Source organism: Sparus aurata, chromosome 4, assembly GCF_900880675.1.
Source record: "Sparus aurata chromosome 4, fSpaAur1.1, whole genome shotgun sequence".
NCBI lineage: Eukaryota > Metazoa > Chordata > Actinopteri > Spariformes > Sparidae > Sparus > Sparus aurata.
This window is the reverse complement of record NC_044190.1, coordinates 15,510,875-15,538,870: the sequence shown is the minus strand read 5'-3', so window position 1 is coordinate 15,538,870 and position 27,996 is coordinate 15,510,875. Positions and strand designations below refer to the sequence as shown.

Sequence of the window (27,996 nt, the reverse complement as noted above, 5' to 3'; positions counted from 1 at the left end):
GCTCTAGCAGAGGTCTTCATCTTACTCTATGATGTCATGATGCTAAAAATGGCATGAAAGTCCACTAATCTATTACTCTTTAACTGAGAGAACACCCCACCCACACACCTGGGAGGAGATACTGTCCTGTCATCTCAAATCCCCATCCCCCCCCCCCACCCCTGTCTGTTCATCTGTGTGCATACTGTGTATGTGCAGGGTGCTTGTTTAGGTTTCAAGGGGGAGTAGGAGAGGAAGAGGAAGCTGCCGAAATACCTGTCAGATTGCTCTCCAAAAACTCTGTAACTCTAAATGCTGCTTTGATTCTACGATATTAACGTTTACTGCAATTTGGACCGCCCATAAAGCTGAAGAATGCAAGACTTCCACAGGTGAGCACTTTTCATTTAAGGGGACTATAGGTGGATAATTAGTCTCCTTTCCTTGAGAGAACATCTGTTTGAATTAAATTAATTAATTCAAAATGCGAAGGAGATGAGTTCTGCATGTGATGCAAATGATTTCTCTCAAGGTGACCCAGGGTTCATCTTCTCTAGCATTCAGCACGCTGAATATGGTTGCTAGGTTGGAAACATATCATAATATTTAGCTATTAGGATTGTAACAATGTTTGTGCTGGGACCCAATTCTAACCTGAATGTAATAGTTCATGCAGTCTTTCGTTGTATTGCCTTTCTTGCTCCTGAGTGAATGACTCATTGTAGGTCAACTCAGGATACTGGCAAAACGCCCACCAGTAAAACCATTAGTCTTTCAATGAGCTGTGTTGTGCTTTATCTACCTAAAATGCTACAATGATGCTACAGACTGTTAGCGAATTAAAAGATTAATGACTTCATCTAAGGACAGGAACAAGTCAACTTGTGCATTTTGTGGAAGTGACAGTTTCTTAAAGCAATGCAAAACCGCTGGCCTTGGGCCACATGTGCATCATTAGAGATATGCTGTTCTGTGAGATTCACTCCCACCACAATCCTCAATCCGAGACAAGGCTGCATGAGGATGAAGTTCAAAAGAATAGCCCGAGGGGTTACACTGTAAATTCTGAGTGAAATTAACAAGATGGGTCACACATCAGACAGTTTCTTCTTTTATATGCATCCTGTTGGGAACTTGACTACAGACATAATCACATCCTCTTTTGACAACATATAAATGCAACAATGCATTTTGCATATGTCACCTTGTGACACTGTCTACAGTGTACTTTAGGGAAGGGATTAATTGGTCTGACTGCAGACGGTCACAGCCTCTCGATACCGTACATGGACACCTGTACTCTAGCACCCTAATTTTAATGTGACCCCTCCTCAACTCTTCAAATAATCAATGATTTTGCAAAGTGCCTCTTATTCTTAGAACAGGACAAAATATATATGCTACGCTTTCACACAAATCAGAAGTCAGTCCTGTAGAATATTGTATTTGAAGAAGGCCCCTGTTACTCAGTGGTACATCAAAGAAACTTTGAAGCATCTCGTCAGTGAGAGGCCCTGAGGGCTCGCTGGAGGCCCTGAGATGAAAAATATCCATGCGTCTTCACTAGAATGACTTGTTCTCCCTGTTAAGCATGATGTCCATATGCAATCAAAAGTTATTTTAACAAATATATGAACTCATTTAAGTCTTTCCTATACAATATTTGTAAATGATTGTTCTGTCTTCTTGCCTTGTTGATCAAAAATAAATGAAAAAACCCTCTTCTGCACCAGCAGTTGTGAAGAACGAATAGAGCCCATCATTAAGCCTCATTCCCACGTCATCCAGTGGCAATGCTTTGGTTGGCAGCTCATCAAATAGCACCAACCCAATGTGTCTTTATTTGACAACTAGTGAATGACACACAATAATTAACTGTCTCTAGAATTGCAGACTGAACCTTCAGCCCATTTGCCAGAATAAAATATTGGCAGTTAATGTTTCTGCAAACCACTGATATGTTCAAATGTCTATTTGCCTACATTGTCGGGAGGATGAAGGGATGGTGGTGGAGTTACAGATTGACGAGAAGTCTGCCAAGCCAATGACTGCACTTTGAAAGGTGGTGTTAAAATTTTTAAGCGTGACGATGCCGGTAATTAAGAAGACCTCGAGATAATTGGCAACAAAACTAGATATTTTAAGCTAGACCATGATTTGACTATTCCTAACCCTAACCCAACCAGATCACCAGGAGAAAAAAAAACACTGCAAACCACTGATATGATGAAATTTTGTTGCAACTGTTTCTTTAGGTTAAATTCTCAACTTGCTTATGTCCTGATTAGATTTAAGCACAAAAACTAAATGGTTAGGGTTAGGAAATTATCTCGTTTGGCTCGAAATAAAGTTTTTGAATTGCAACAAATACAGCTGGAAATTGTCTCGAGGTCTCCTTCAAAATTTCGAGTGTGATGCATACTAATGTTGAAACACCGTGGACCCTTGTCCACAATGTTACATGATTTCACACTCCACCTCCATCTTCTCCACCTCAATTAAAATTTGAACAGTACACACTTAGAGTGATAACCCTAAACTTAATCCTATTGCAGAGGTCATGTTCTCATTGTGAAGCTGCCAGCTTTCTAAAATTTCCTAACTCGAACTCAAAGCTTAAGGTAAAACTTGGATGTCTAGCTGACAAGTTATCACATTTAATCAAAATGCTTGAGCTCTTAAGAGATGTAGCTTTCTTTTTTTCTGCTCAATGGTAGCTGATTCTCTCTACATCCAGCTAAGCTAGGCTAACACCTTCTGGAACAACCTTTTTTTAATGCACAGAGATGGAAATTGATATCAATTTCCTTGCCCCACTCCCACTAAAACAGCAAAGAAGCACGTAATCCTACAGCTGAATAACTTAGCTTTAATTTTGCCTGACTGTGTGAGGAAGGACAAGAAGATTTTGTAAAAAATTAGCTTTGGCGTTCCCTTTCCAACTTCACTGTCGAGCAGGAGGGCATGATGGCAGAGCAAGTCAAGAGGTGCTCATCCGATCTGAACATTTTTAATTGTACTTCTCGTGCATAAGTAAGAGCCGTTAACCCTCGTAATCAGGAGCTGGTGCTGAGCACTGGCTCAGATCCAGCCCTGCTCTTACAACACGAGAAGATGTAATTAAAATCATCATTGAAACAGGATCATCAGCCGTGCATCGTGCCTTGTGATGTGGCTGTATTTAGCCTTAAATGTGCATCCACTGTCTTGCAATTTACATGCACACTTTATACATCTATTCAAAGACTTTACAACCCTGCTGTTGTTTATTGTTATATACACTTTCATGTCCATTTGGATAAAAAAAAAAAGAAAAAGAAATCTGATCCCTATAATCCGAAAAATGCTGAAAATCAGATCCAGTGCTCGGCCAGGCTGCTGAAAATTAACCTGTAAATAAAAGTATACATTATACTTTTACTTTACTGTTTACAGATTAGCATCTGTGATTTTAAAACATGTCGTAGCTTTTCTGCTGTGTTCATGGGAAATGGGAAGTTCCGCTTTACCCCTTGGCAATGCACTATTAAAAAAAAACAAATAAATAAATATATCACACACTAGAAAAAGTGACAGCCCTTTCCTCAAAGAAAAACCCCAAACAATGCAGGTATCTGAAAATGCAAATCCAGATTATTTGCCATGCTTTTGAGGTCTGGAGTTATATGTGCCCCCAAAGTTAAAGAGACGGGGGCAACATCCTGTTCAATGCTGAAACACTGTGGTGAAATCTTGCCATTCCACAGTGGTCAAGTTAGAGATAACCTATCATAGGCTAATTTATTAAAGCATAGTGAGGAGGACTTATTGCTCAGAATCTTTGTTTTACTGGGCGATCCTTGTGTGTGCAAAAAGTCTAGCGGGTTTGTTGTGGGAAGAGAGGAAGTGAGTGTGACAGAGAAGTACCAGCGTGTCGCCGTGGCTGCGCTAAAGTTTTGTCATGGGTAGTTAAGTTACTTTATTCATCCATGGGTTGTCTGGATATGCTCAGGTTGCAGCGTGACAGATACTGAAAGGCTGTGGGTTGTGTTCGCTGGCACACAAGGGGAAAACATTGATTTGTAGGAACAAAGAATAACCGCACTGGACTCCAACAAGCAGTTATATTGAAGACATTTGAAATGGTCTCACCTCTTTCGCATTTCCTCACATAGTCCATGAAGAGGATGGCTTTAGGTCTTCATACTGCACTAAATTATTTGCATAAACAATAATTGCAATGGTTTAAAACAATTTTGAGCTTTCTTCATAATGTCATGGCCTTTTGAACTAATACGTGCGTGTGTGTGGGTGTGTGTTTGCACCGGTTGTCTCCTACTAAAAATGTCTGATTGCCCTGAACTGCAGTACGTCAAAATCCTTCATTTGGATATAAATCCCTTCATCAAAGTTATCATATAAAGTTAAACATAACTTTTTTCCCTAGGCCTGAACTGTGAGCAAAGCTTGGTTTTCATTCTCGGTCTCCAGAGATAATATTTGTCTAGTTTTATAATCCTCTACAGCAGATGGAGATTTTTAAAACTGTAGTGAAGCAGATGAAATTTGACTGATCACATAGCATGAAATCCCTAAGAGCGTTGACACTTTGGCGCGTGGAACCATCAGAAAAGCTCATTTATCCTCATTCTTTCTGGCCCATTGAATTATCACTATTTTACCGACTGACTGACCCCCCGGGTTGGGGAATCTTTTGGCTTCAATTAGATGATCTGTGCATGTGATAGCTGAGTTTCCTGTTGCTGTATTCTAACATATTAAGATTGGTTTTATACTTGTTTTGATTTTTTTTTTTGATGAGGGCCAGTAGAGCAATGATGTCTCAATACTGACGTTCAGAGACCTGCTGAATTCAATTGCTGTTATTGTTTGACGCCGCCGTCTTTTGTGATGAGTACATATAGAGCATGCATTTTCGATCTCTTTATGTACTCTCCCTTTTTATGTCATCTTGTCGGAAATTAAGGAATTGTGTATTTACCTGTTAGTAAAGTCAAATTAATCTTATTTGTACAGCCCAATATCACAGATCACAATGTGCCTCAAGGGCCTTTACTATCTCGACCTTCTCTCCTTAGACCCTCTATTTGAACAAGGAAACACTCCACACAGCGTCTAAGCTGATCGATTGGATTGCTTGTGCTCATCTTATTCCTCACTGGCAGGAACTGAGAACTATTTGATTCCACAAATAGTAAAAAGTTTGGAGGAAGTTTGGAGTTGTACTGTACATCCAGTACCTAAGATGGACAGAATATTGGGCATCTTTGGACTTCTGAGAGTTGTCTTGTCTCCCTGCAAAAATCTATGACTGTCAGAATTCATAGAAAAAAAGAATTAAGTTTTCCTTTTAGTGAAATGGAAGTTATCATTATTGTCCGTATGATTCCAGCAAACAAGAATGGAACTCAGTCCACACCTCTGCCGAGGCCCAACAGTCCCCTTTTAATTCAGTAAATTCAGTCAAACCTAATCCAATGTCAGGCCTGATCACTCTAACTCTTAAACCAAACATTAATGCTAACCCATACTTTAAGCTCACCAGATCAGATACCAGTACCAAATGTCTCAATCTTAATCTCTCAATGTTATGGAAAGAAAGGAAAAGAAACATCCTAGATCCATCCCTTTATCCAGATCTGCACCAAAGATTTCACAGAAATGTCTTATAGGATAAAGTGATGACATTTAACATCCAAAGGGTAAAGGTCATCTTCACTCTGACATCAACATGTTCTGCAAAAACACTTCTGTGGCGACACCATGACTCAGGAAGAGAAGGAGAGATTGTGCCCATATTTCACATTTGGTCAGTTACTGAATTAATGGTACTCTTGTTGAGTGTCCACCTTGAAAAGGAGCCGAGTGTATAAATCGTCTGTGCTACCAAGTGTGTGAAGCATCCATGCTTTGCTTTGTTACTGTTTCATCAGAATCAGCTTCATTGTTGGTATAATTTCAGAAATAAACAGTTAAATGTTGACAAAATATAATAGAAAAAAAAAATGGTTTTCAGTTTCTGTTTAAAAGTATTTCAAAGTGAAGGCAGCATGTTTCTCATTGGAAATTATTATCTGGTATCATACATTTCCACATAGAGATAACTTGAAATACACTGAATACCATTAATTAATGTTCTTCAGAGTCTTCACTACGTTATTCACTTCACTATATATTACACGAGTCCAGACAGACACGTATGTAAACTGCAACTTGACTGGTGTACAGAGGCAGGGCCGCCACAGGCAGTAATTATAATTCACTCTTTCTGAATTTATTTCAAAGTTGTGGTAATCAAAACTTTAAATGCAGTGCAAAACAGTCCAAATCAACCAACAGCTGATCATGTTGTTACAGTTGCAGGTTTCCTGATCATTATGTTCACGTGGGACAGAACATCACATTGTAAAAGTCCTCAGCTTTAGTTCAGTTATTTTCTTCATGTGTCTTGTTGTACTTTCCACTTCCTGTTTTTGTCCTTTTCCCGCCCTTCCTCTGTGTGCACCTGTGCCTCGTTAGTTAATCAGTCCCTGTTTATTTAAGTCAGTGCTTTCACACTCTTTGTTAGTTCATCTGTTGTTTTCCTGCCGTCACTGTGTTTTCTGCCCCCTTTGATTTTTTTGTTTTGCAATCCTGCCTGTGTTCCTCGAGCTTCATCTAGTTACTACTTACTAACTCATAAAGGTACTTCTTCGGGTTTTGTTTTTCTTGGAGCTTTATGTTAAGCAATCTTCCTTTATGTTACATCTTCCTACCTGTCTTGCTTTTGCGTCTTTTTTATTGTTTGGCCTAACACATTAAACATAAAATCCTCCGAACAAGTGAGGACAAGACAGATAAGAAACACATATCTGTGTTGCATGTTGTCGGTATGGGTTGGAAAAAAAACGAACAGCTTTACTCATTGACATCTACATAATATATTTGATTGCTACAAAGTGATCCATTATCAGGATCTACCTTTGTTTTTTTGATTTGCGGAAATATGTTCCAGGATTTCACAGCTGTAGACTTCCTCTGAGTGCGTCTGATCCATCTCAGTGTGTATGTGTGCTGGATTAGGATGGCTCAGAACAGATTAGTTAATTATAGACACCTGCTGTCTAAGTGTGGTGTGTGTTGTCAGGTGTTGCAGCATGAGGTCGGCTTGGTGCGGAGGGGAGAAAAGGTGGAGCCAGGTGTGGAACTGCATGGACGAATGCTTTGCCATGTGCTCTTAGATTGTCTCTCGTCTCCCTGTCCAAGCTCTGAGAGCGGCTCAGTGGTGGGAATCCTCGCACACACACTTCGCGGAAATGAAGTGCCACCTTCTCAATACACCTGCACACAGAAACTATGCAGGGATAATCCACTTATTTCTCACAGCAGCTATATGGTGTTTTAATGGTCTATCACCACACAATCAGACAGCTGGAGCTCTCCTTTGATTCTGACCCTTCTTTGATTCCCGCGTGAAGGTTTAAAGTAACTACATGGTCAAACTATCAAAGCCCTGTTTGTACAACCAAATGATCCTGTATGATAATGAATAAGGCTCAAATGTATCAGAGGTATCAAACGATAGACGACGACTGTCGAAATGTGAAGATGGCTCCAGTGATATCACCTTAGTGATCATCTTGTCCACATAAAAAGCAAGTCAGCCCAACAGATCATTAAAGAGCAGCGTCCTAATAGTACTTAGGGTAGAAGTCTGATATTTAGTGCACTGAAGTGTTCAAGTAAGTCATTTCAGGCAATAAATGCCAATGTAAGCATCAAAAAGTACAAGTAAAAGTAAACTGTACGTCGATATTCAGCATTTTCTTTGGTAATCTGAATCAGTTTTTTTTTTTCGATTGTTTATTAAATGCATTTAAAATTGTGTTTCCTTGTCTCTGACACTGCGTGCAGATCTGCGTTTACGTATTATGAAACACATGTAATGGTGCAATTTTAGCCTTCAAAATGTAGTGAAGTGGAAGTATAGAGTAACAGAAAATGGAAACACAAGAACAAGTACTTCAATATTGTACTTAGGTACATACTTTATTGTATTAATTGTACTACATTCCATTGCTGCTAAAGAGCATGCACTGTCACAATGACTGTATGTCCAATAGCCACGTCACTTTCTGTGACAACTCAGTAACCCCACAGTCCCACAGTCACAGGCTATTCAACACTAAACACAACCTAACTCGCTGCTATTGTTGCGGTGCAAAGCTTCTGCCGCATGATTTGGAAACAGGAAGAAGATCTCGTGCTGCTCTGAAACATTCAGGATTCATTAAAAAGCAATAAACATACATTTTCTTCAATTATGAAAAGTTCTTATTTGCCATGATTTGCATTTTATTTGCCTCCATTCAAATTAAGTCATCTCAAGCAATCTAATATTGGTCCAAACTGAGGAACAGAGCTGACGGAAGCAGCTTGTTTACAAAAAATGTTCATTAAAATCCGTAAGGAATAAGAAATCTTACACAAATATAAGCCATAATTGATGTATGATAAATATTGGAAAATGTGTGGAGGAAACAGCTGCAGTCACTTTTTTTTCCCTTCTGTTTTGCTCATAATTAAATTTCATTCTGCCAAATGAGCTCCCCTTGAAACCTTTTGCTGCTTAATTTTCAAGCTATTGTTTACTGGGAACAATAATTGAGAACCTTAATCTGAACCTCAAATTTGTGCCCTTTCTCGTAACTGTCTCACATACAAAGAAAGCATGTGAATAAACCAAGCGCAACCAATTTAACATTACATATAATGACTCACTTAGATTGCTATTATTATTATTATTATTATTGTTATTATTATTATTAATAATATTAGCCATTATTAAGTGTGACTCAGATTTATAACAATAAATCTAAATAGAAGTCTAATTTTTATCCATTAAACGTTAGCATATTCATGAAATTGGTGAGGTGATTCAATGAGCTGTGAACACTCTTGAGAGCAAAAGACGTCACTTATCCCATCATGAGGCCTCTCTGTAGTACAAAAACTGTCAGAGATCACATTGAGCCAAGGTGGGGTTTTTTCAGTCTTTCTGGCATTTCTTGTAAAGGCTGTGCAAAATGAAAGCCCTGCAAACCAAGCTGCTGTACATACGATCTGTCAGTGCATCATGGTAACTGGCTGAGACAAATGTGCATTGATTCATTGTTTATGAAAATCTAATTAGCTCTATATCCCAACACAATTGGTTCAGTTTGTTCAGCGCAGCAGAAAAATTTACCAGTTACGATATAACTCTCAGCATCTCTTAAAAATATTTAGATCACTTTTTTACTCGGTCGGGACCTTTTAAGACTCGATCTCTTTGGACATCCAAAGCGATGCAAATCATTCACTCTGGAAGGAGATGTAAACAAATCAAAGAAAGTAAAAAAAGAAAAAAAAAAAAGGAAAGGCTGCAACGAGGATTTTCACTCCTTCACTAATCCTAGCGGGTTGACTCCACCCTTCATGTCTGGGAGACTCCTGTCAGACCTCCAGGTTAGTCAGTCCACCTTTACGCACCACCCAGCAGCTGAATGAGAAGGCACCTGTGACTCTGGATGTACACCGAATGCTGAGCGAGAAGCAATCTGCAGTTTTTTAAGGACCAAAGAGATACCTCTGAAGGGATCAAATACTTCTTTTTTGGAGCTTCTGACTGGATTTACTAATGCACAAGCCATGACTCTGATATTTTTCTCGTTCATGCCGACGGCTGTGTAGTATCTCTCCACAAATTCAGTCTCAATCTTAAGCAACATAAAAAAACAAAAAACAAACAACTGGTAAGAATTATTATTAGCACGTAGTAGTGATGTGGTGGTAGTTTATGAGATGAGTCATCTAAAGCATTGACACTGAAGAGGTGCCATCAGAATAATGTTCAGCCGCTCCTGTGAGGATTTCCCTTGAAAGCTGACTGATGCGTCAATGATGCGTAATAGCTGTGATCTGCTGTGTGTTATCAAGAAAGAACTGCTCTGAAGGTAAACTAATGTCAGAGTAATGTGTGAAGTAATCCTTTTGGTGATGCATTTGGAGAGTATGTGTGGTATTCTTCAGATTATTCGGTTTAAAAGCAGTGCCTGTGCTCTGTGCTGTCCTGCCCTTTGATCCTTTTGCATAGATAGTGCATCTTGTGTGACTTTTTATTGTATGAGAGTAAAAATTGCCAGCTTGCACTGAAAAAAGAAATCCCTCGCCGTTTCAAACACTTTCTCTCTTTGGCACCAAACTGTATGACATTGTTAAATTCATGAAGCCTTTTTCTGCCCTAAGTGACTCTGGAGGGGTCATCCATCAGGAAAACAAAGATAACTCGGGTCTTAACACTTAAGTTTGGTGTTCAAATTACTAATCTCCTGCATAACAGTCGTCAGGCAGGTGGCAGTGACACCTTGACTTTTCCTGGGAAGCCCCTTTTCTGTTGCATAACTCAATCACTTGTGTTCTGTAGGTGCTAATTTTATCCTCTTTAAAAGGCTTAAGTCTCATTAATGCTAGAGCACAGTGTATCAGACGGTCGTGATTGACTTGGCAGCTGTTCTGTCCTCACCTTGTATGTTCTCTTTCATGTCTTCTGCAGAAAGGCAATTCAACTATTTAATTATCAAACATCAACACTGAATAAGTGAAGAAGAGTCCATTATGTTTCAACCCTGTCTATAATTAAATCTTGGTTTTCCACTCTGCATCGTAAATGAGGAAGCAAACTTTTCACTTAATCCACAACCTTCACTGAGAGAAACATCAGTGGCTTTATGCTGCATTTGCAGCCCGCATTAATATTCCAGGTGTTCGAGTCATGAAGGTCGAGAGTGTCCACGCGACTTTCACTGTTACGTAACTGTGCACGTCTGTGCTCTACAGAGGATTTAAAGGCTACACGGGGGAAAGCTGATCTTTAAGTCAAAGAGGCTTTGCACCAGACCAAAACAAACCTGAGATACGTGTTGCTTCACGGATATGATGAGGCAGGATGACGAACAAGTGGGTTTGTGAGATGGATCATCATTTCAAATTAACATCTTTAAGCAGTGAAATTATCTGTAAGGTGTGGGAAGCTGCCATGCCATGATGCCAAAACACTGATCAGAGACTTTCCATTCAGGCTCCGTCGCTCTTATATTCTATTCAGCACAGAAGTAAAGTGTCTCACAGTATCATATATTCCAATGCAAAGTCATCCAACAGTGAGTGCAGCAGAGGCAGAATGGAGAATGTTAGAAGCAGCGAGTGATGTGTTATTTCAGATGAATCGAGTGAAACCGGAATACATTGTTTCAAATGCACATTACAAACCGGCTCTTGAGTCTGTGCTAATTGTTTGGAAATGTCAGTTGCTTATTCTGAAAGGCCATCTGCAAACTTTATTTTTTTTAATTACCAATTTGCACTCATTAAGAAGGCAGAGTAGGCAGAATTAATTGAGTTGAATCATGTGAGCATGTGCCCTGCTAATTACTTGATGACACAATAAGCGCTTCTTTAAATAGTAATCTTGCATGTAGTATTGTGAATTCAATCAATACTGACCATTTTTCCTTTTGCCTGGTATAGATTAAGCTGACGTGCAGGATAGTTTGTTACGTAGAACCATCTGGATGTCGTCATTAGAAACTGTTTAGAAAAGGTACATTTATTCAAAAACTGTACTTAATTACAATTTGTACGTGTACTTTACATGAAATATTTCCATTTGCTTCTACTTTATCATTCTACTTCACTACACTTTGGAGGCTAATACTGTACTTTTTAATCCACTGCATTTATTTGAAAACTTCAGTTAGTAGTTACTTTGCAGCATCAGAGTCAAAGCCGCACAACTTTTGAATACATTTGATTCTCACAAACCTAAAAAAGTATGACTTTGTAAGGCAGGCACTTCTAAAAAAAACTTAGCAGTTGATTAGACGAACCATCTGCCTATCTGTCTCGTATCGTTGCCTATCACCGGCTAACTTCGACCAACCAGATCAACAGTAGGAGAACATTACTACAGCGAAGCCAGTTGGTAAATCAAAGTCTTTGCAAAGGCCACTTGAGAAAAGAGCAAAATATCTATCCATTGAAAAAAGCCTTAAGTGATGTTCTTGGCTCTTCTTTCAATAAAAATACTCTCCAGTACAGATATAGAAATGATGCTGTAGCAGTGACGCTAACCTCGAAATTGTCGTTTTCAAATTAACAGTTACTTCTCTCGCTGGTTGTCACATCTGAACCACACCCTTAGTTCTTCATAGAAGAGTGGTTGATCTGAACCCCTGTAGTTCACACAAAAGTTCATACTGTTGCTTGAAGCCTGGTATAGTAATATTATAGATAATGAGAGTTGGTGCCATGATATATTGCTTGGGAGCTTTGCTGAAATCGTATGCATACCTGTGAAGACTTGAGTTGAAATTGCGATAGCAAGCCCATTATCTGTCTTCGGCTTCCCACCGGTAACCATTTCCATTTATGTATGCTGCAATGCGCAACAAAGATGGAAGTACCGCTTATCAGTGTGAATTATAAAGGCTGTTTGGGCAACAGCTTACTTTTTGTTTCTACTCCTTTTCTTAGCTTAACATCTTGTTTTAAAAGTAAGTAAGAAAAGTACATAATAAATAACATCTATTCTTCCTTCTTTATTTCTTTCAGTGCCAACAAAATGCAGAAGCAAGTGGAGGTAAGGATGGCCGAGAGCCACCTGGAGCCCAAAGTGGACCCTCCTGAGAATCCCTGTGGCGGTGTGTGCGACAAAATCATGAATAACATGGTTCTTACTCTGACAATCCTTGGTGAGTCTTTGCTCCCGCCACTTCCATCCACAATTCATCGATTTACTTCTTCTGCTTTCCCAGCATGCAATTGACAAAAAGCAGAGTATGCTCTGGATAGCTAGTCAGTCCATCAGTGAGGAAGACAAACACATTTATACCTACAGTAAGGGCAATTAACCTTACCTGCATGTCTTCCGAGTGTGGAAAGAACATGGAAATTCAGGAGAAAATCCACCCACACAAGAAAACTTCAGTCTTTCAAATACAGTAACTTCTTGCTGAGAGGCGAACAGTGCTTATCACTGTGTCACTGGTGCCGCCCGACGTGAAGCCAAAACATTTCACTACATACCATTTAAATTGGAAAATGGTTCACAGCTTCTTCCTTGATGTAAAAATAGCAGGCATTTTAGCAAAGAGAAAGTAGTTTTGTGGTGTTCTGTTTCTGGTGTCATACTGCATTCAAATAAGATAGTAAAACTGTGTGTGAAATGCTACTTTAGAGTTTGATTTGAATATACCAAAGGCAAATGAAACAAAGGGAAAAAAGTATTGTCTTCACTATTATTCTTTCAAGGATTTAAGCTGGACTTTTTTACTCTGTGAAGATGTCTTCACATCTTTTCTAGATGTGAAGACATTAAGATTATCTAAATGTCAATATTTTATTAGCTGCTGTAAAATGAGTGTCCTTATGAATTTAAAGGTTTAACCTGTCACACATAAACACAATTATCACAGTATGTGTAGGTAACACCTACATGACAACATGACTGAGGAATCATGTCAATTTAGACTCAAAAAGTCAAAAAGTGAGTTTATTTAAAACTGATGTCATGTTCTTTTTTCAGAAACTTTGTTCACAGTTAGTATATCTCGTGAGTCACCTGACTTTGTGTTTGATTGGTGTTTTCCTCTCGCCGGCTCAGGTGTGTTTCTGGGCTCCATTTCTGGAATGCTGCTGCGGCACATATCTCCTCTCCCTCCTGATGTTATTATGATCATCGCCTTCCCTGGGGAGATCCTAATGAGGATGCTGAAGATGCTCATTCTGCCTCTTGTTGTTTCCAGCCTGGTCACAGGTGGGTAAGATACAGTGGCTGCTGCAAACTGTTCTGCTCAATTTGCTGACAACTGGTCTGAAATGAGGTCGCATGGTGCGACTTGTTGCTTGCTGGGAGTTGAGCTGCAACAGAAGAGACAAGAGAGTAGGCGTTTTTTTTTTTTTTTTTCTTTTTCGGGCTATTTTTGTATAAACAAGACCTGTGTCGAAGATGTGAAGCACACAGGAACCAGTAAACACATTTTGTTGTTTTCCTCACACTTTTTTTGTGAGAACACAAACCTCATAAAAAATAAAAATTTGGATTGCAAAATCTACTGATATTCAGTATATAAGCATAGTTATGTAAGGTTGCCTGTAATCCTGTGAAATACAGGTCTTGGTGCAATTATATTTATATATTTTCATAATTTTTTAGTTTTTGCCATACACCATTATTACAATTTTGGGTTCCAATATCAGTCCTGGTCTCATCTTTATTCTGTTAAAGGTAAATACATAGCATAAAGCCATAATAATTTTATGTTATCTTATCTTTTCTTATTTTATTCTATTTTATTTTATTTCATTTAATCTTATCTAACCTTCTTGTGCAACTTAAAGATCTTGAAAGTTAAAAAGGCCCACACCATCAGAAGCTCCTCTCTCAGCTTCTTAGAAATCATTGTTCCTGAAACACCTCGTCAGTAGTCCCGCCTTAAATTCTGTGACTTTGTGACATCACAATTTGTCACCATGTCACACACGCAGAATTTATGCCTTCCCACTAGTTTGGCAAGTGAAACTTGATTAAGCAAAGCTGCCTTGTTGTTGGTAGTGGTGTTGGCTCAGGCATGCGTGAGCTGACCAATCAGAGGAGACTGTGTATATGGTATGAGAAAGCCCATCAGTTGCAACTTTATGTTGGCCATCCAAATCATGCCAATAGATTAACTAAGCAGTATTAATCAACAATTCAATTTGATCAGTTGCAACTTTACAATAACCAATTGCCTAGAAAAATGGTTTATAAAGCATTTGATTGTTTGTCGACTGTGAAAAGAATATTGTCTAAACTTTAAGTAACTATACACTTACCATGTATTAAGAATGGCTTCATAAAGTGTTATTAGCTTTGGATACAGTACCTAATGAACACTCAAAACTGTTAATCTATATTTAAAACTGACTAACAACAACATTAACTAACAATATAATAATCTGAGATAACACTAAATAATGCTCAAAAGTTTGGTTCTGTGGTGAATGTGATCACAATGTGATATTGGATGTACTGTCTGTAGCACAGTATACATACACATTTACAGTATTGCCTCTCCACAAGTAAAGAAGTAGTTAGCACAAGTATAATACTTCCAGCAAGCCTTCCTCACCAAACTCTGTTACCCTTGGTAACCTCCACGTGTTGAAGAGCGCCATCATTCATCATGTGCTGTTCTGGAATTCAAGACATCTATTCCCTCCACAACAGATAAACAGAGTCACATATACTTGCCATCAGACTGGATAATTAAAAACTGAATTCAAAAAGTCCTATTGTCTAGCTAAGTATAATGTGTAATTAAGTGAGTCATCTCATTTTGGATGCAACTCATATGAAATGTTTTTCCGCATAGAATTATATTTTCCCAAATATATAGACAAAACAGTCCCAGTCACAACACCAGCACCTCCTGTCTGAACAGCCTAATGTGTGGAGGTTTCACAGTTCAGACGCTACAAGCTGGTTGATGGACATTTCAACTTAAATGCGATGTTTAACTCAGACTTCTTTCATAATGACCTGAAGAAGAGGTCAGACTACTCTATAAAAGTGCATAGATTTTAAATCTACTTAGACTTAAACAAAATTTAAACTTTGTCATTATCTGAAAGATAAGTTTGATGGGTTCCTACAGTTGGATCCATGCAATACTGTGATAAGTCTTTCAAACTTGCTTCTTATTAATGGACACTTACATTAGTTTCCTGTCAAACACGCTATGCCAACAGGACTTGCCGGCTTGGATGCCAAATCAAGCGGCCGCTTAGGCACCAGGGCCATGGTGTACTACATGTCGACGACGGTGATCGCAGCCATCCTGGGGGTGGTCCTGGTGCTGCTCATCCATCCCGGCAACCCAAAGCTGAAGGCCAATCTCGGACAGGGAAAGAAGAACGACGACGTGTCCAGCGTGGATGCTTTCTTCGATCTCATCCGAAACCTCTTCCCTGAGAACCTGGTGCAGGCGTGCTTTCAGCAGGTAGGAGTCCCGCAGATGGTTTTCACCCACCACAAGAGGTCTGATTCATCTGTCAGTCGCCCCAACCGTTTGTTCTTTTCTTTGCTTCTTGTCCAGATCCAGACAGTACTCACCAAAATACCAGTGCCCACTAATAGAACCAGAGCACCTCCGCAGTTCACAGTCAAAAGGTCCCTGCAGTTCAAGAGTGGGATGAATGTCCTGGGTAGGTGAAAAAAAGTTTGGAAACACACCCACTGCAGAGCCAAGAAGAAGTAGCAGTTAAAGAAACAAAAGTTATTTTCTTATATTCTGTTACATAATGAAGAAAACACTCAGATGACACATACCACCCGCCATGCTGAACATACAGATTTTATAAAAGAAAATCTCCGCATTGGCATCAGTATATATGTTGTGACAGACACTCATGGGATTCATGTGCCGATTGTTTTTAAGTCAAGAAAGCTCAGTATGTACTTGGAAAATGTTTTGCTTTTTTCTAATTCTGCAAGAGTTCAGACCTTTTCTGACTGTTTCCACACAAAAATGAATCACTTATTCCTCGATGGTTGCGCTGCCCACCAAAGCTGATTCTCATTTTTTGAGATATCCTGCTGATGGGAAAACAAAAGAACAGAATCAAAAGCCGAACATCCTCAGCAGAGATAACACTGAACGTAAAAGTCCCATTTTATCATCAGTGTCGTCAAAATACTTCTCTTGGAATTTGATAATGATAGATTACCTGAAGCATCTTCATCTGAAATATAATCTCTAAAACATGATATATGCACATATTGGACATCATATAGGGTGATATAGGACAATTGTGGTTTTCCAGGTCTTGTCCAAGACTGATTAACGTGAACATATTCTGTGTCATACAGGTTTAATTGGATTCTTTGTCGCTTTTGGAGTCATTATGGGGAAAATGGGAGAGAGGGCTAAGCTGATGTTGGAGTTTTTCAACGTCCTGAACGAGATCATCATGAAGCTCGTTGGCGCAATTATGTGGTAAGTGCTTCTCCACCACAGGCATCAATCCACGTTCAGCGACACTGCCTAACAACCTGTTTTTTGCCAGCTGAGCTCAACAATTATCTTGTATTGGATATATTAACAATCCACCAGCAGTAACATATCAACCTGATCACGAACATGTCCTGTGTCTATCTTCAGGTACTCCCCCATTGGTATTGCCTGCCTCATCTGTGGAAAGATCATCTCCATTAATGACTTGGAGGTGGTGGCGAGGCAGCTGGGGATGTATATGGTCACTGTGATAGTGGGTCTTATCATCCATGGCGGCATGTTCCTTCCGCTGATATATTTTGTGATAGTGAAAGAAAACCCCTTCACGTTCTTCATGGGAATCTTCCAAGCTTGGGTCACGGCACTTGGAACAGCGTCCAGGTATGAGGGATATCCACCCGCTGTCCTTCTTGTTTTATAATTTAGGGTTCAGACTCTCTGACCCTGGTGAGCACAGCAGGACTGTCTCTAAATTAGGTTTCCTCCCCAATGTGCTGCGTGTTTTTGTGAAAACCCTCAATCCCCTTTTTCATCCTTTATGAAGAAGTCTTTGCCAGTTAATATGGTTTCTCACTTTGAATCTGCGTGGGATATCGCTCCTATACTTGATGTTTTATTAATGATATAGATGCACTCCTCCCTCCTAAGGTGACCTCGGTTCTCAAATGTTCCAGTCTGAACTTGAGGAAGAATGCTTGTTAAAAATCACGCAGAACATGCAAACTTCTGCTGATTTTCAATCTTTGTTTTCTCTGCAATTCACCCTTCACGTGAATTCAAACTAGTATAACTTTCTTTGGTGCCCAACTGCATGTTTTATGTGACCAATGACAATAAGATGTATCTTCCTGTTTTCTTTATCCCCCCACCCACCGCAGTGCTGGTACCTTGCCTGTCACCTTCCGATGCTTGGAAGAGAACCTGGGCATCGACAAGAGAGTAACGCGTTTCGTCCTCCCAGTCGGTGCCACAATCAACATGGACGGTACAGCGCTTTATGAGGCCGTGGCCGCCATCTTCATCGCTCAGATGAACGGAATCGATCTGGACTGGGGCCAGATTATTACTGTCAGGTAAGAATGTGGTGACAAAAATATATGACAACGCATTTGAAATGTCACGTGCAAACTGGACATTTTCACAAGTGATTGTTTGTTTTTTCACACATGGAAACAAAACGTCATGTCACATGAAATCAAGCTTTTTTTTCTTCTCCAAATGTGAATTCCACATTTTCACACATTTCAAATACAGCCGGCTATTTTCACATGTAAACTAGAATTTGAACATGAAAATAACATCCAATGTGAAAAGGGTCTTTTCACATGTCATTGGCTTATTCCACAAATAAATCATGTGAAGTTTGCTTCTTCACATTTGAATTTCAAATATCATATCAAATATCACATATTTTCACAGGTGAAAATGTATTTTTATTTTACATGGAAGAAAAGTGACACAAACACATACAATCACAGCTTTGATGGGGTAAACCTTATAGGGTTTTTTTTTCGGAAATATTACAAAACTGAAAGAAAACTACCAGTACCAGTGTGGACATTTTCTCACGATAAATCTCACTATCAATTTTGTTTCGATTATAGTGAGTGACCGCAGCCTCATCATCTTCTACTTCATTGCTCAGTGATTTCAAATACCTAAATTGTCATAATTCCATTTTGTATCAGAAATACAGTGACCGAATGTTAAAAGTGTACAGGTCGGTGTTTTTTTGTAGCCTTAACTTTTGTTTTTGAAACTTGTCTCCCATTTAGCATGACAGCCACGTTGGCCAGTGTGGGAGCAGCCAGTATCCCCAGCGCTGGACTTGTGACAATGCTTCTGATCCTCACGGCGGTGGGGCTGCCCACTCAGGACATCAGCCTCCTGGTCGCTGTCGACTGGCTGCTGTAAGTTCAGCATGGATAAAAAATACTGTTAGTTACCTTACAGCACTGTGCAAGGACTTTTATGTTGGTCTGGTTTTTATCTGACAAAATCCGTATTTTCCTCCTTTTAGACTGTATGGTCATCTCAACAAGACATGGCATGCTCACTGTGTTATTTTTGATTTAAAAAGAATAAAACAAGGGGAGCTGCAAATCGCACCCACCTTCACTATAAATCTGCACACAACTTAATTGCCTGGTTGAACAGTAACAGCTTGCTTTTGCTTTACAATCTTAATGATTTCTGTAAGGCTAAAAGTCAACCCAAAAGCCTATTTATTTTACATATGAACATCTTTTGACATTTTAAGTCAACATATATGTATTTAATAGCCTGTTTTCCCATGGCCTGATGACTTTCAGTGTGTTTTTTCATACACAATAACACTGTGGAGCTAAACCACATTATACTGGTCAAAGTATCATCAGAACAGATGCTTGACTTGTACACAATGTACAGGTTTTTACCAGTGTGTCTCATTACACAGGGAGTTTTCTAACATATGTTCTGCGGGTGTAAACACCTCTGGCAGTCAGGCTTTTTCTGATAATTCTTCTATAAATGGAGAGTTCTATTCCATGTTCCCACTCGCTGACTCACTGACATCTCTGTGTTAATTCAGGAACAGAATTAACATAACTAGAGAACATAATCCATTTGCAAAAAGACAAAAAAAGGGTTGAGACTTCTCTTTCGGCAACAATGCTGATATGACTCAGCCAGGAACATGCTGCTTGAGGTTCTGTTAACCCCTTGGGCTAAATGGTACATATGAAAGCTTCCATCCATCCGAAATTAATTAACCTTTAATTGCTAATAAATTAACATAGTATGGTAATCCTCTCTTTGTGTCCCGAGCTACATAATCTACTGTGGATTGCTGTTGAACAGCAGTAAAATTCTCTTGTATTTACTGTGTTCCTATGAAGAAATCCAACACACTTTTCCTCTTTTTTTGTTTTTCTCTTTTATTTCTACTAATTATTTTCCTGTATTTTTCCTGCCATTCTTTTTTTTTTAACATGCAGGGATCGTTTCCGCACATCAGTCAACGTGGTCGGGGACTCCTACGGAGCGGGTATTGTGTACCACCTTTCCAAACACGAGCTTGACTCCTTCGACTCTCAGCAGACCCGCATGGAGGACTTTGAGGTGGCAAGGAATCAGTCCTACTTTGAAAATAACACCAACCAGAATGTATACGCTCACCACAACTCAATCTTGATAGACGACTGCAAGGTACATTTCACGTTAACGGACATAGAGACTTGTATGTAGAGACTTTTCCCCAGCTCTGTGTCTGTGTTCGTCTGTCTGTGCTCGTGTTTCTTTTGTATTTGTGTCTGTGTGAATAGCAATGGTCACATTTCATTGAAGAGAATGTGTTTCTTTGTTTTTTTTTAAAGGGGTGAAAAAGCTGAATAAATATTTCTATATTTATTTTTTTCACCTGTTAATCATATGAAAAAGCAGTTTTTGTGATACCAGTTTCAACAAAAGCAAAGTTTGTTCTTTTTTTATATTATACATTTTTTTTTTTTTTACCATTCTCCAAAACTCTGTCTTACTCTCATAAAATCCAAATGAAAGTGTTTCTTTTTAAGCAACAACTTCCTCTAACGCATTGTCTTGTACCCAGTTATATTTGAGCTGTATTATTGTTGTGATATCTATTGATTTCATTAAGAAACTGTTTTATTTTTCTTTTGTCTACTTAATTGGACATGTATTTGTGGCAGCCCAGACCAAATTACAGTTTCTCAATCATTGGCCATCTTCAGTTTTCATAGCCAGTGGTATACATAAAGACTGCTGTTTCACCGTGTTTCATCCAAAGTTATGCATACATTCATGAAATGCCTAACAAATATCCTTTTCCTATCAGTGTTAGAGTTGTAGCTAGCAATAGTAGCTAGCTTTTCTAAACAAACAGGAGTAAAAACTGTTGTTATCAGCAGAGTCATTTTGTTGGTATTTTATTGTCTGTATGATGCAACTTTGTGTCTGATGAGTTGCATTGTGATTATTTCAGCATTGTAATTCGGTTGGGCAGAGAATCCATAAAATACATGGCCAACTTTGAAAAAGTATAATTCTCGTTGTTTTCGTATCCTCTTGTAACTGACGAGCCACACTGAGATGTGAACACCATCACTGTATTATTGTATCAGTGTATGAGATGACGTGTATTTCAATGTTGGGGATTCACACATTACCTCCGCCCCATGGTCAATGGCCTGATAGTAATCAATCAGTGGCTTCTCTGCTCCCAACCGTTGATGGTGTGTAAATGATGGTGCCTTGGCCCCATAGTCAGATGTTCTTGGTAATTGCTTACAGGTCACCATGGGCAAAAATGGCAAGACTGCAGAGTTCTCTTTTGTTGAGGAGGGACCATGGAAATGCGAGTAAAGCAGATCCAGATGCTGCTGCGCCTTATCCTGAGTTCCGACAGCTTTTACTTTCTGCAGACACGACTATACAAACACAACAAGAAAAAAAGAAAAGAAAATCACATTCACAAAGAATAAAAAAAGTTAGCAGACTCAACCATACCGCAACAACAAACAGTCGGCCAGTCGGTGCAAACGACGGATGACTCACCAACTTGTATGATCTTGCATTTGCACTAATGAACTGGTGCATTTCCGGCACTTTGTACAGAAGAATTAATCATGGGGTTGACAACACTCAGGGCCTTACTTGGTGCTGCTGCAAGCTTCCTGTTCTGTCAGCATAAGAATTCTTCAACCTTGTGCAACATCTCATTCTTCTTTTGTACTGACGCATTTTCTTTGTAGCTTAAAGAGCAGCGAGATGATTGTTTGGATGACGGCCTTGCCAGTTAAATTAAATACAGGGACCAAGTGAGAGATAACGTAAAAGTTGGTGTGAAACGATTCAGAGCAAATGAGCAAAAGCGACTCATCAGTATTTGACAGATATTATGAATGGTAGTCACTGCCACTATGGTTTTTGTGTATTTGTGCTTTCTAACCTGGTCTGTCTTTCTCTTAAATGCACCAAAGGTTACAAAAAACAGAAACAAACTGGGTTCTTAAAAGGAGAAAATAAACTGATTGAGACAGTGCTTCATGTGGCATTATGACGTAACTGCAGGATACTTAAACACTTCATTACCTTTGACTGTTTGACTTAAGGGATTACACCCTGATGTCTCGCACATGGTCAAGCCTAAGAAGCAAAGCTTAGGACTTATAGACCATAAGAGGGGAGCATGTGCATGTGCCCTCTAAATGTGACAACAAACAGTACAGGATGTGTTGCAGAGAGCCGTAATACCGAATATAGAGTACGTGAAGGGTGCTCTCCCTTTAATTATTTATCTATTTTTCTATGTTTGTGTGTGTTCTTTATGAGTGAAGCGCTGAGTTTCTGCTCTGAGGTTCAACCAGAGATAAAGGAGGTGGTGTCTCTCTCAGCAGGACAGCGCGCTGCTCTGTGTTTTATTTCTGTTTATTTCTTTGCTATATTGCAACCTTGCCTTGACGATGTCAACTGCAGAGTGCAGTCAGTGTGATGACTAAACACATTTGTTGGATAAAAGACTGACATTTTAGTAGGAAGAAGGGAAGTTTCTCCACCTTCCAGCTTTACTACACTCAGAGCAAAGGAAGGCTGGGCCTTCCTTACCAACACTTACACTTTACAGTTTTTACACAGCAGATTTTAATATAAATAATAAGCTTATGATAATTACAAATAGAGTTAATTAGCTTTTGTCATGTCTGTTTAGCAAGTGCACACTAAATTCTGCCTCCAGCACTCGCATAAATCTGAAGCCGTAACAACAAGGTCATTGGATGTTGGCTGAATGTGTATATGTCTTGGAGTTTAACTCTGTGTAGCAACTCTGTTCAAACCCTAGATGATTTATTTCTCTTTTTCATATAAGCAACAGCTTATATATTCATGTTTAAAGTGCCTCCTTGCACTTTGTGTATATACTCTCTTTAGATAAAGTGTATAAATCAAATGTATAGACATTTTATGTAATCTATCAGAATGTTTTTTGCTATGCTAAAGGTTTCTATAAAGACTATAACTATATATATGTAACAGCGTTAGTACAACTTCGATATTCCTGTTATGGGCCATTACTGTAGTTGTTTCAATAGGATGTGAACTTACAGTACGCTTGTTTATTTGCAGACAATGCAATCAATTTATCCGTTTTTAAGAGACACTACTGAGCTCCAAATGGTCGTCTGGAGAGAAAGCCTAATATCTTTCACTTTTATAAAGAGTGAAAATGTTATTAAGGGTTATGTGCACACTAGGGCAACGTTGTGTTAGTGTGTGTGAATTACTGGTGTGGGCAGCTGCAGTGTGTCTGCATGTTCTGACACCTTGACAAGCTATCACGTTTTTTGGCACAAGCACTGCCTTCCTCCAAAATGGAAGAGAGTCTTCCTCAGTCATTATCAGCACACCCTGATTTAATGTCAAAAACCCATTATTTGTTAATTCATCACATCCATTCTCCATCTATTTCATTTGTTATTGGGCCTTGATGTATAAAAGTTTATGTCTTAGTCAACTGGCCGAGTGTAGCAAGTGTTTTCTATGAACATGTAAAATCGTACAACCTTTAGGAACTAAAATGTATATTTTCTATCTATCTTTTTGATTCTATGCACATCTTGATCCAAGAATGTGTTCAACAGTTTCCTTGTGTCTGACTTTCATTGCAATGCAAAACTTCTTTCGACTTTGACTTGACTAAGCACGAGCAGGATTGAATGCACTCGTACTAAATAAACTCAGAACAGAGAACAAATATAATATTTGTCAGGCAAATGGACCAAAAGTGTGTAAATGTTTTAATACTTGTGTGTAAATATGAACTGAAACAAATAAATGTTTATTGATGAGCTGCCGTTGTCTTTATTTCTCAGAGGAGGGTGGGTGTGATACAGCATATCAACGTTCCTTAAGTTGCTTGTTACAACAGCTGAAGTGCTGTGTATGTTGTCGGGAGAAGATGAGTTTTAGTGGGCTGTTTAGTATAGAGACTCCACAGTAAATACAGGGAAAACAAGGCACCTTAATATAAGTTACAATCCACAACACAGTCCTCAATAATATTAAAAGATTTCAAATAATGTTATAACAAAATACTTAAGAGATGTTTTCACCAGACAGATAAAACACATTATTTACAATGGAAAACAGGAAATAAAAACACTGTAAAGACTTTTCAGCTTTGCTTGAAATAAAGGGCATTTTTCTCACCCAACCACACACTCGTGTTTAACAGAGTTTATATTGCAATAAATACAACAACCAAAATAGTGCTGTAGTTTCAAATTAAAGCAAATGAAAATAGTTTTTGGAAGTCAAATGGGAAAATCCCGACCAATGATTCTGATTCAGACCAGGCCCAACAATGTGAAAGTCCACAGAAACGCTCAACAGAACCGACAGTTGTGTTCCGCTGAACAAATTCATCCGCTCCAAACGCCCTCTTGTGGTTCAGTGATGGAACTCAAGCCTCCACATGGCCAGTCTCTGAATTTCAGTGTGATGAATAATCGTCTGGAAGCTCATCCAGGGGAATGACTGTGTACTCTGCTGCCTTTCCATTCTCCCTGGGCTTTTCTTTTTGCAGGAATGTCTCCATCTCTAGCCCCCTCTGCTGGTTTGAGGAGTTAGCCTCGGTCTCCACCTGGTACGCTTGGCTCGGTCCATTCCACCTGCGAGATACGAGGAACAATGAGAATTAAATGTGGTAATTTGAATAGTTACAGTCAAAAATATGGTTCTGTTTTTCTGATACTCACTTGTCTCTGGTGGCGATGGCAACACAGAGCATTACCAGTGCTGCAACCCCGACAATAAAGCCAACGATGATGATCCAGCCTGGAGACATGAGGGAGTAGAAGTTAATAAGATGAACTGCCAGAGTTCAGTTATGCAAACATGTGATGTATTATATGCATTTTTTTTTCCAGACTCACTTGGTGTTCTTTCTTGCTTGCCGGGTGATTGAGGCTGGGCAGGTCCTGCCAGAAAATAACAATACATTTTATAGACAATGTAATAATCATTAGGGCAGGTATAGGAAATTTACCATTATAGAGCAGTTTGGATTGAATTGAACCCTCACCTTCTACATTCATAGCTGTGTTTCCCATATGTCGTGGTGCTTTTTTAGCAGCAACCGGGGTGGTCGATGATGCAGTACTGGTGTCTGTGATGGTGGTTAAGCTGATATTGTCATTTACAGAGTCTAAACCAGAACCAGAACCAGAACCCAGGAGGTCAGTGGTGGAGACAGCGGGGTCAGTAGTTTGAGCGACAGAGATGTTGTCTGGGGTGACGCTTGACTGGTCTTCAGACTGAGGGGACACTGTAGAGGTTGAGAACTCGACTCCCACAGCACTGCCCTCGAATACGTAACTCTCTGTAGGCGTGGCTTCATTTGGCTCTGATGAAGAGGTGAGGCCAGACTGAGGGCTTTCGATGGTAGGAGATTCAGAGCTGGAGTCCCCTCCATACTGGGGGAATGTGGAGGTCATGAAGATGTCACTGGTGTCCCCACTGGCCTCCATCAGGCCACTGTCTTTGGTCATGGCTTCATTTGGCTGTGTTGAAGAGGTAAAGCCAGACTCAGGGCTTTCAGTGGTAGAAGATTCTGAGTTGGAGTCACCTTCATCCCGAGGGAACATGAAGTTGTAATTGTTTTCCCCACTGCCCTCCACCAAGCCACCGTCTTTAGACTCAGAGGACGGCGGCTGGGATGCTGGAACGGTTGTGTTGCTTTTGGGCGACTCAGTTGTGAGGGACTCTGCAAAAGCATGATCGATGAGGTATCCGTCTGTCACGGCCTCTCGGTAAACATCGTCCTGGACCGCAACTAGGACAAAGAGACGGAAAAATCCACAGGTCACCTTAAGTGTTTACCAACCAGCCCTGACATGAGCAGAAAGGAAAGTTACCAAGCTTTGATGCTGTATTACTAAATATCACAGAGGGCTTATGTGCTTTTCCCCAAATTCTTGTATAAACTTGCGTTGCAGTCGATGAGGCGTGGTGAGAAACAGTAATGATTAACAGGGGTGACTAATCGTCTATGAGTGGGTCAACAAAAGAGAGGCAGCCTCATCAAAGTATCAGTTTAAACTAGAGCATACCACACTTTTGACTCGCCCAGTGGCACAGAGTAAACCATGACTGTTCCCTTTCTCTGCTTTAGTTGGAAGAAAGCCCTTATCAGGAGGAAGGACAAATAAGGCTATGTGCTTCCTCCTCGATTTTATGCATCTACACAATATAAGTATTCATTGTTTAATGCTCAGTGGAATGTATTCTTCTCTCTGTCCCTGCATCATCAGATGTTACTAGCTTGATAGTGTTGATTTTTCTTTGGATTGTGCTCAAGTACTGTAATTAAGTACTGTTTAGGGTCCTTGGGTATTTCCATTTTACACAACTTTGTAAAACTAAATTACAATCATAAATGACGTGTTATTTCCTCAATTGTATTGACCTGACAGCTGAAACCACTGCTTACTTTTCAAAAATATGATGTTAAAATAATTGATAAGCTTTCACAATACAAAACATTGTCCAAAATAAACGTGAAAGTGTTCTGTCCAACCTTCTGAGCATGTTACTGCTTACAAAAAAGTGCAGTCTATGAGTTCAGATGTATATGAGTTGCTGACAGCTCCACCAAAGAGAGATTAATTTTTGAACTTCGCAGACAGTGTTCAGTGTCCAAAGAGAAAGAAGGAAATTCATATTTCATTTTTAAAGAAGCAAAGATAAAAGGACAGTCAAAACATGTGTGCAAATGTGTTCTTCATATCCAGTGAATCACCTCATGACCCCTCAGATGTATCTTGTGACCTTTTGGAGGGAATCTGGCCATTAGATTGGAAACCACTGTATTAGGCTGACTCTATACAAAGTTACTCGTCGATTAAATAAGTAACCCCATTTTTCGGCAGTACTGTACTAGTGAATAGGATGACCAAACAAACAAACGTGTCAAATATCCATCATGTGTCATCATGTGTCAAGTCGAAAAAAAAGGGGTATAAAACCTAATGAAGAAATAATAGAAAGGCCTAAGAATCAAATCACACATCTCCACTCTCCCTTTCTGCCCAGTCATGTTCAGCTCCGCTGTTCCCTATGAAGTTACCGGTTGCCCAAACTTGTGAAACAGCTCTTAGCTGATCTTGGGTTTCACCTTACTCTAGATATACGAATTAATGCACCTCCTGGAGCAGCTCGGGACATTTTACAATGATCCTTGTGTGTAATCTGGAGCTGCCAGTGAAACCATGCACACCGGCAATGTAATACTACTCTGGCATTCCAACAGAAAGACTTAGACCTGAAACATGAAGAGCATCTTAGGTGGCGGTGAGGGAAGTGCTGACTCACGGGGTAAGGAAAAGGACACCATGGGAATTACTGAAATTTTAGATGGTCCGTGTGGAAGAATTACTTTATTTGTCAGGCTGCAAAAACAAATAAAACATGGCTATGGCCTCCGGAGTCCCGACGTAGAAGAATGTCATTTTGTCGAAGACTTTATTTGAACACCAGTGAATATCTTACATTAGGATAAAAGATGGATTTTGGTCTTGATTTTACAGTTTAATAAAGACATCACATGGCCAATACCCTCGTACCGATACCCAGAGCAAATAGGAAGTGTTGGTTAAGATAGGAAAAAAAAATGTGGAAAATACATAAAATAAGAAAAAAGACTTTCACTTACCAGTTAGAGGTGTTGTGTGGACAACGGCGAAAAGTCCAAGAATAACCCCAAAAAGAAGATTCCTCATCTTCATACTGGAAACTTGTGATGGAACCAAAGACTTGAAGTAGCTAAGTGCCGGGGAGCCGGAACTATTTGAGGCACTGGACCAATGTATTTGAAGCAGATGAATCATGGCATCGCCTTTTATTCACAGCAGGTAGGTGTTGCATTAGTGCAACAATGGCTGGTGACACA

The 27,996-nt window shown here is 39.5% G+C and overlaps 2 protein-coding genes across 4 annotated transcripts; one reads left to right on the top strand and one right to left on the bottom strand.

Moving 5' to 3' along the window:
• Positions 1-207: 207 nt before the first annotated feature.
• Positions 208-23,896, top strand: slc1a2a (solute carrier family 1 member 2a). 3 transcript variants are annotated; one of them, XM_030415372.1, is made up of 11 exons: positions 208-371; positions 12,610-12,749; positions 13,661-13,813; positions 15,787-16,037; positions 16,134-16,242; positions 16,907-17,033; positions 17,199-17,432; positions 17,930-18,124; positions 18,827-18,961; positions 20,030-20,240; positions 21,342-23,896. In XM_030415372.1, exons 1-11 carry the CDS (start codon positions 355-357, stop codon positions 21,411-21,413), a joined length of 1,644 nt encoding a protein of 547 aa, XP_030271232.1. In that variant the 5' UTR covers positions 208-354; the 3' UTR covers positions 21,414-23,896. The 3 variants fall into 3 exon arrangements, with proteins under 3 accessions (XP_030271232.1, XP_030271229.1, XP_030271230.1); XM_030415369.1 differs by having other exon boundaries at positions 15,787-16,242; XM_030415370.1 differs by lacking the exon at positions 208-371 and adding an exon at positions 9,473-9,752 and having other exon boundaries at positions 15,787-16,242.
• On the bottom strand, positions 23,884-27,933 carry cd44a (CD44 molecule (IN blood group) a). Its single transcript, XM_030415373.1, has 5 exons — positions 27,760-27,933; positions 25,132-25,881; positions 24,983-25,027; positions 24,806-24,884; positions 23,884-24,718 (listed from the first exon to the last, which is right to left on the bottom strand). The coding sequence occupies exons 1-5, from the start codon at positions 27,830-27,832 to the stop codon at positions 24,541-24,543; spliced, it is 1,125 nt and encodes a 374-aa protein (XP_030271233.1). The 5' UTR covers positions 27,833-27,933; the 3' UTR covers positions 23,884-24,540.
• Positions 27,934-27,996: the final 63 nt, after the last annotated feature.

Coding starts and splice junctions, on each gene's coding strand:
- slc1a2a (XM_030415369.1), top strand. Junction 12,750..13,660: donor TCTTACTCTGACAATCCTTG/GTGAGTCTTTGC, acceptor TCGCCGGCTCAG/GTGTGTTTCTGGGCTCCATT. Junction 20,241..21,341: donor TCTTGATAGACGACTGCAAG/GTACATTTCACG, acceptor AATTGCTTACAG/GTCACCATGGGCAAAAATGG.
- cd44a (XM_030415373.1), bottom strand. CDS start 27,832: ATGAAGATGAGGAATCTTCTTTTTGGGGTTATTCTTGGACTTTTCGCC. Junction 25,882..27,759: donor CCACACAACACCTCTAACTG/GTAAGTGAAAGT, acceptor TCTTTGTCCTAG/TTGCGGTCCAGGACGATGTT. Junction 24,885..24,982: donor CAAGCAAGAAAGAACACCAA/GTGAGTCTGGAA, acceptor TCATGTCTCCAG/GCTGGATCATCATCGTTGGC.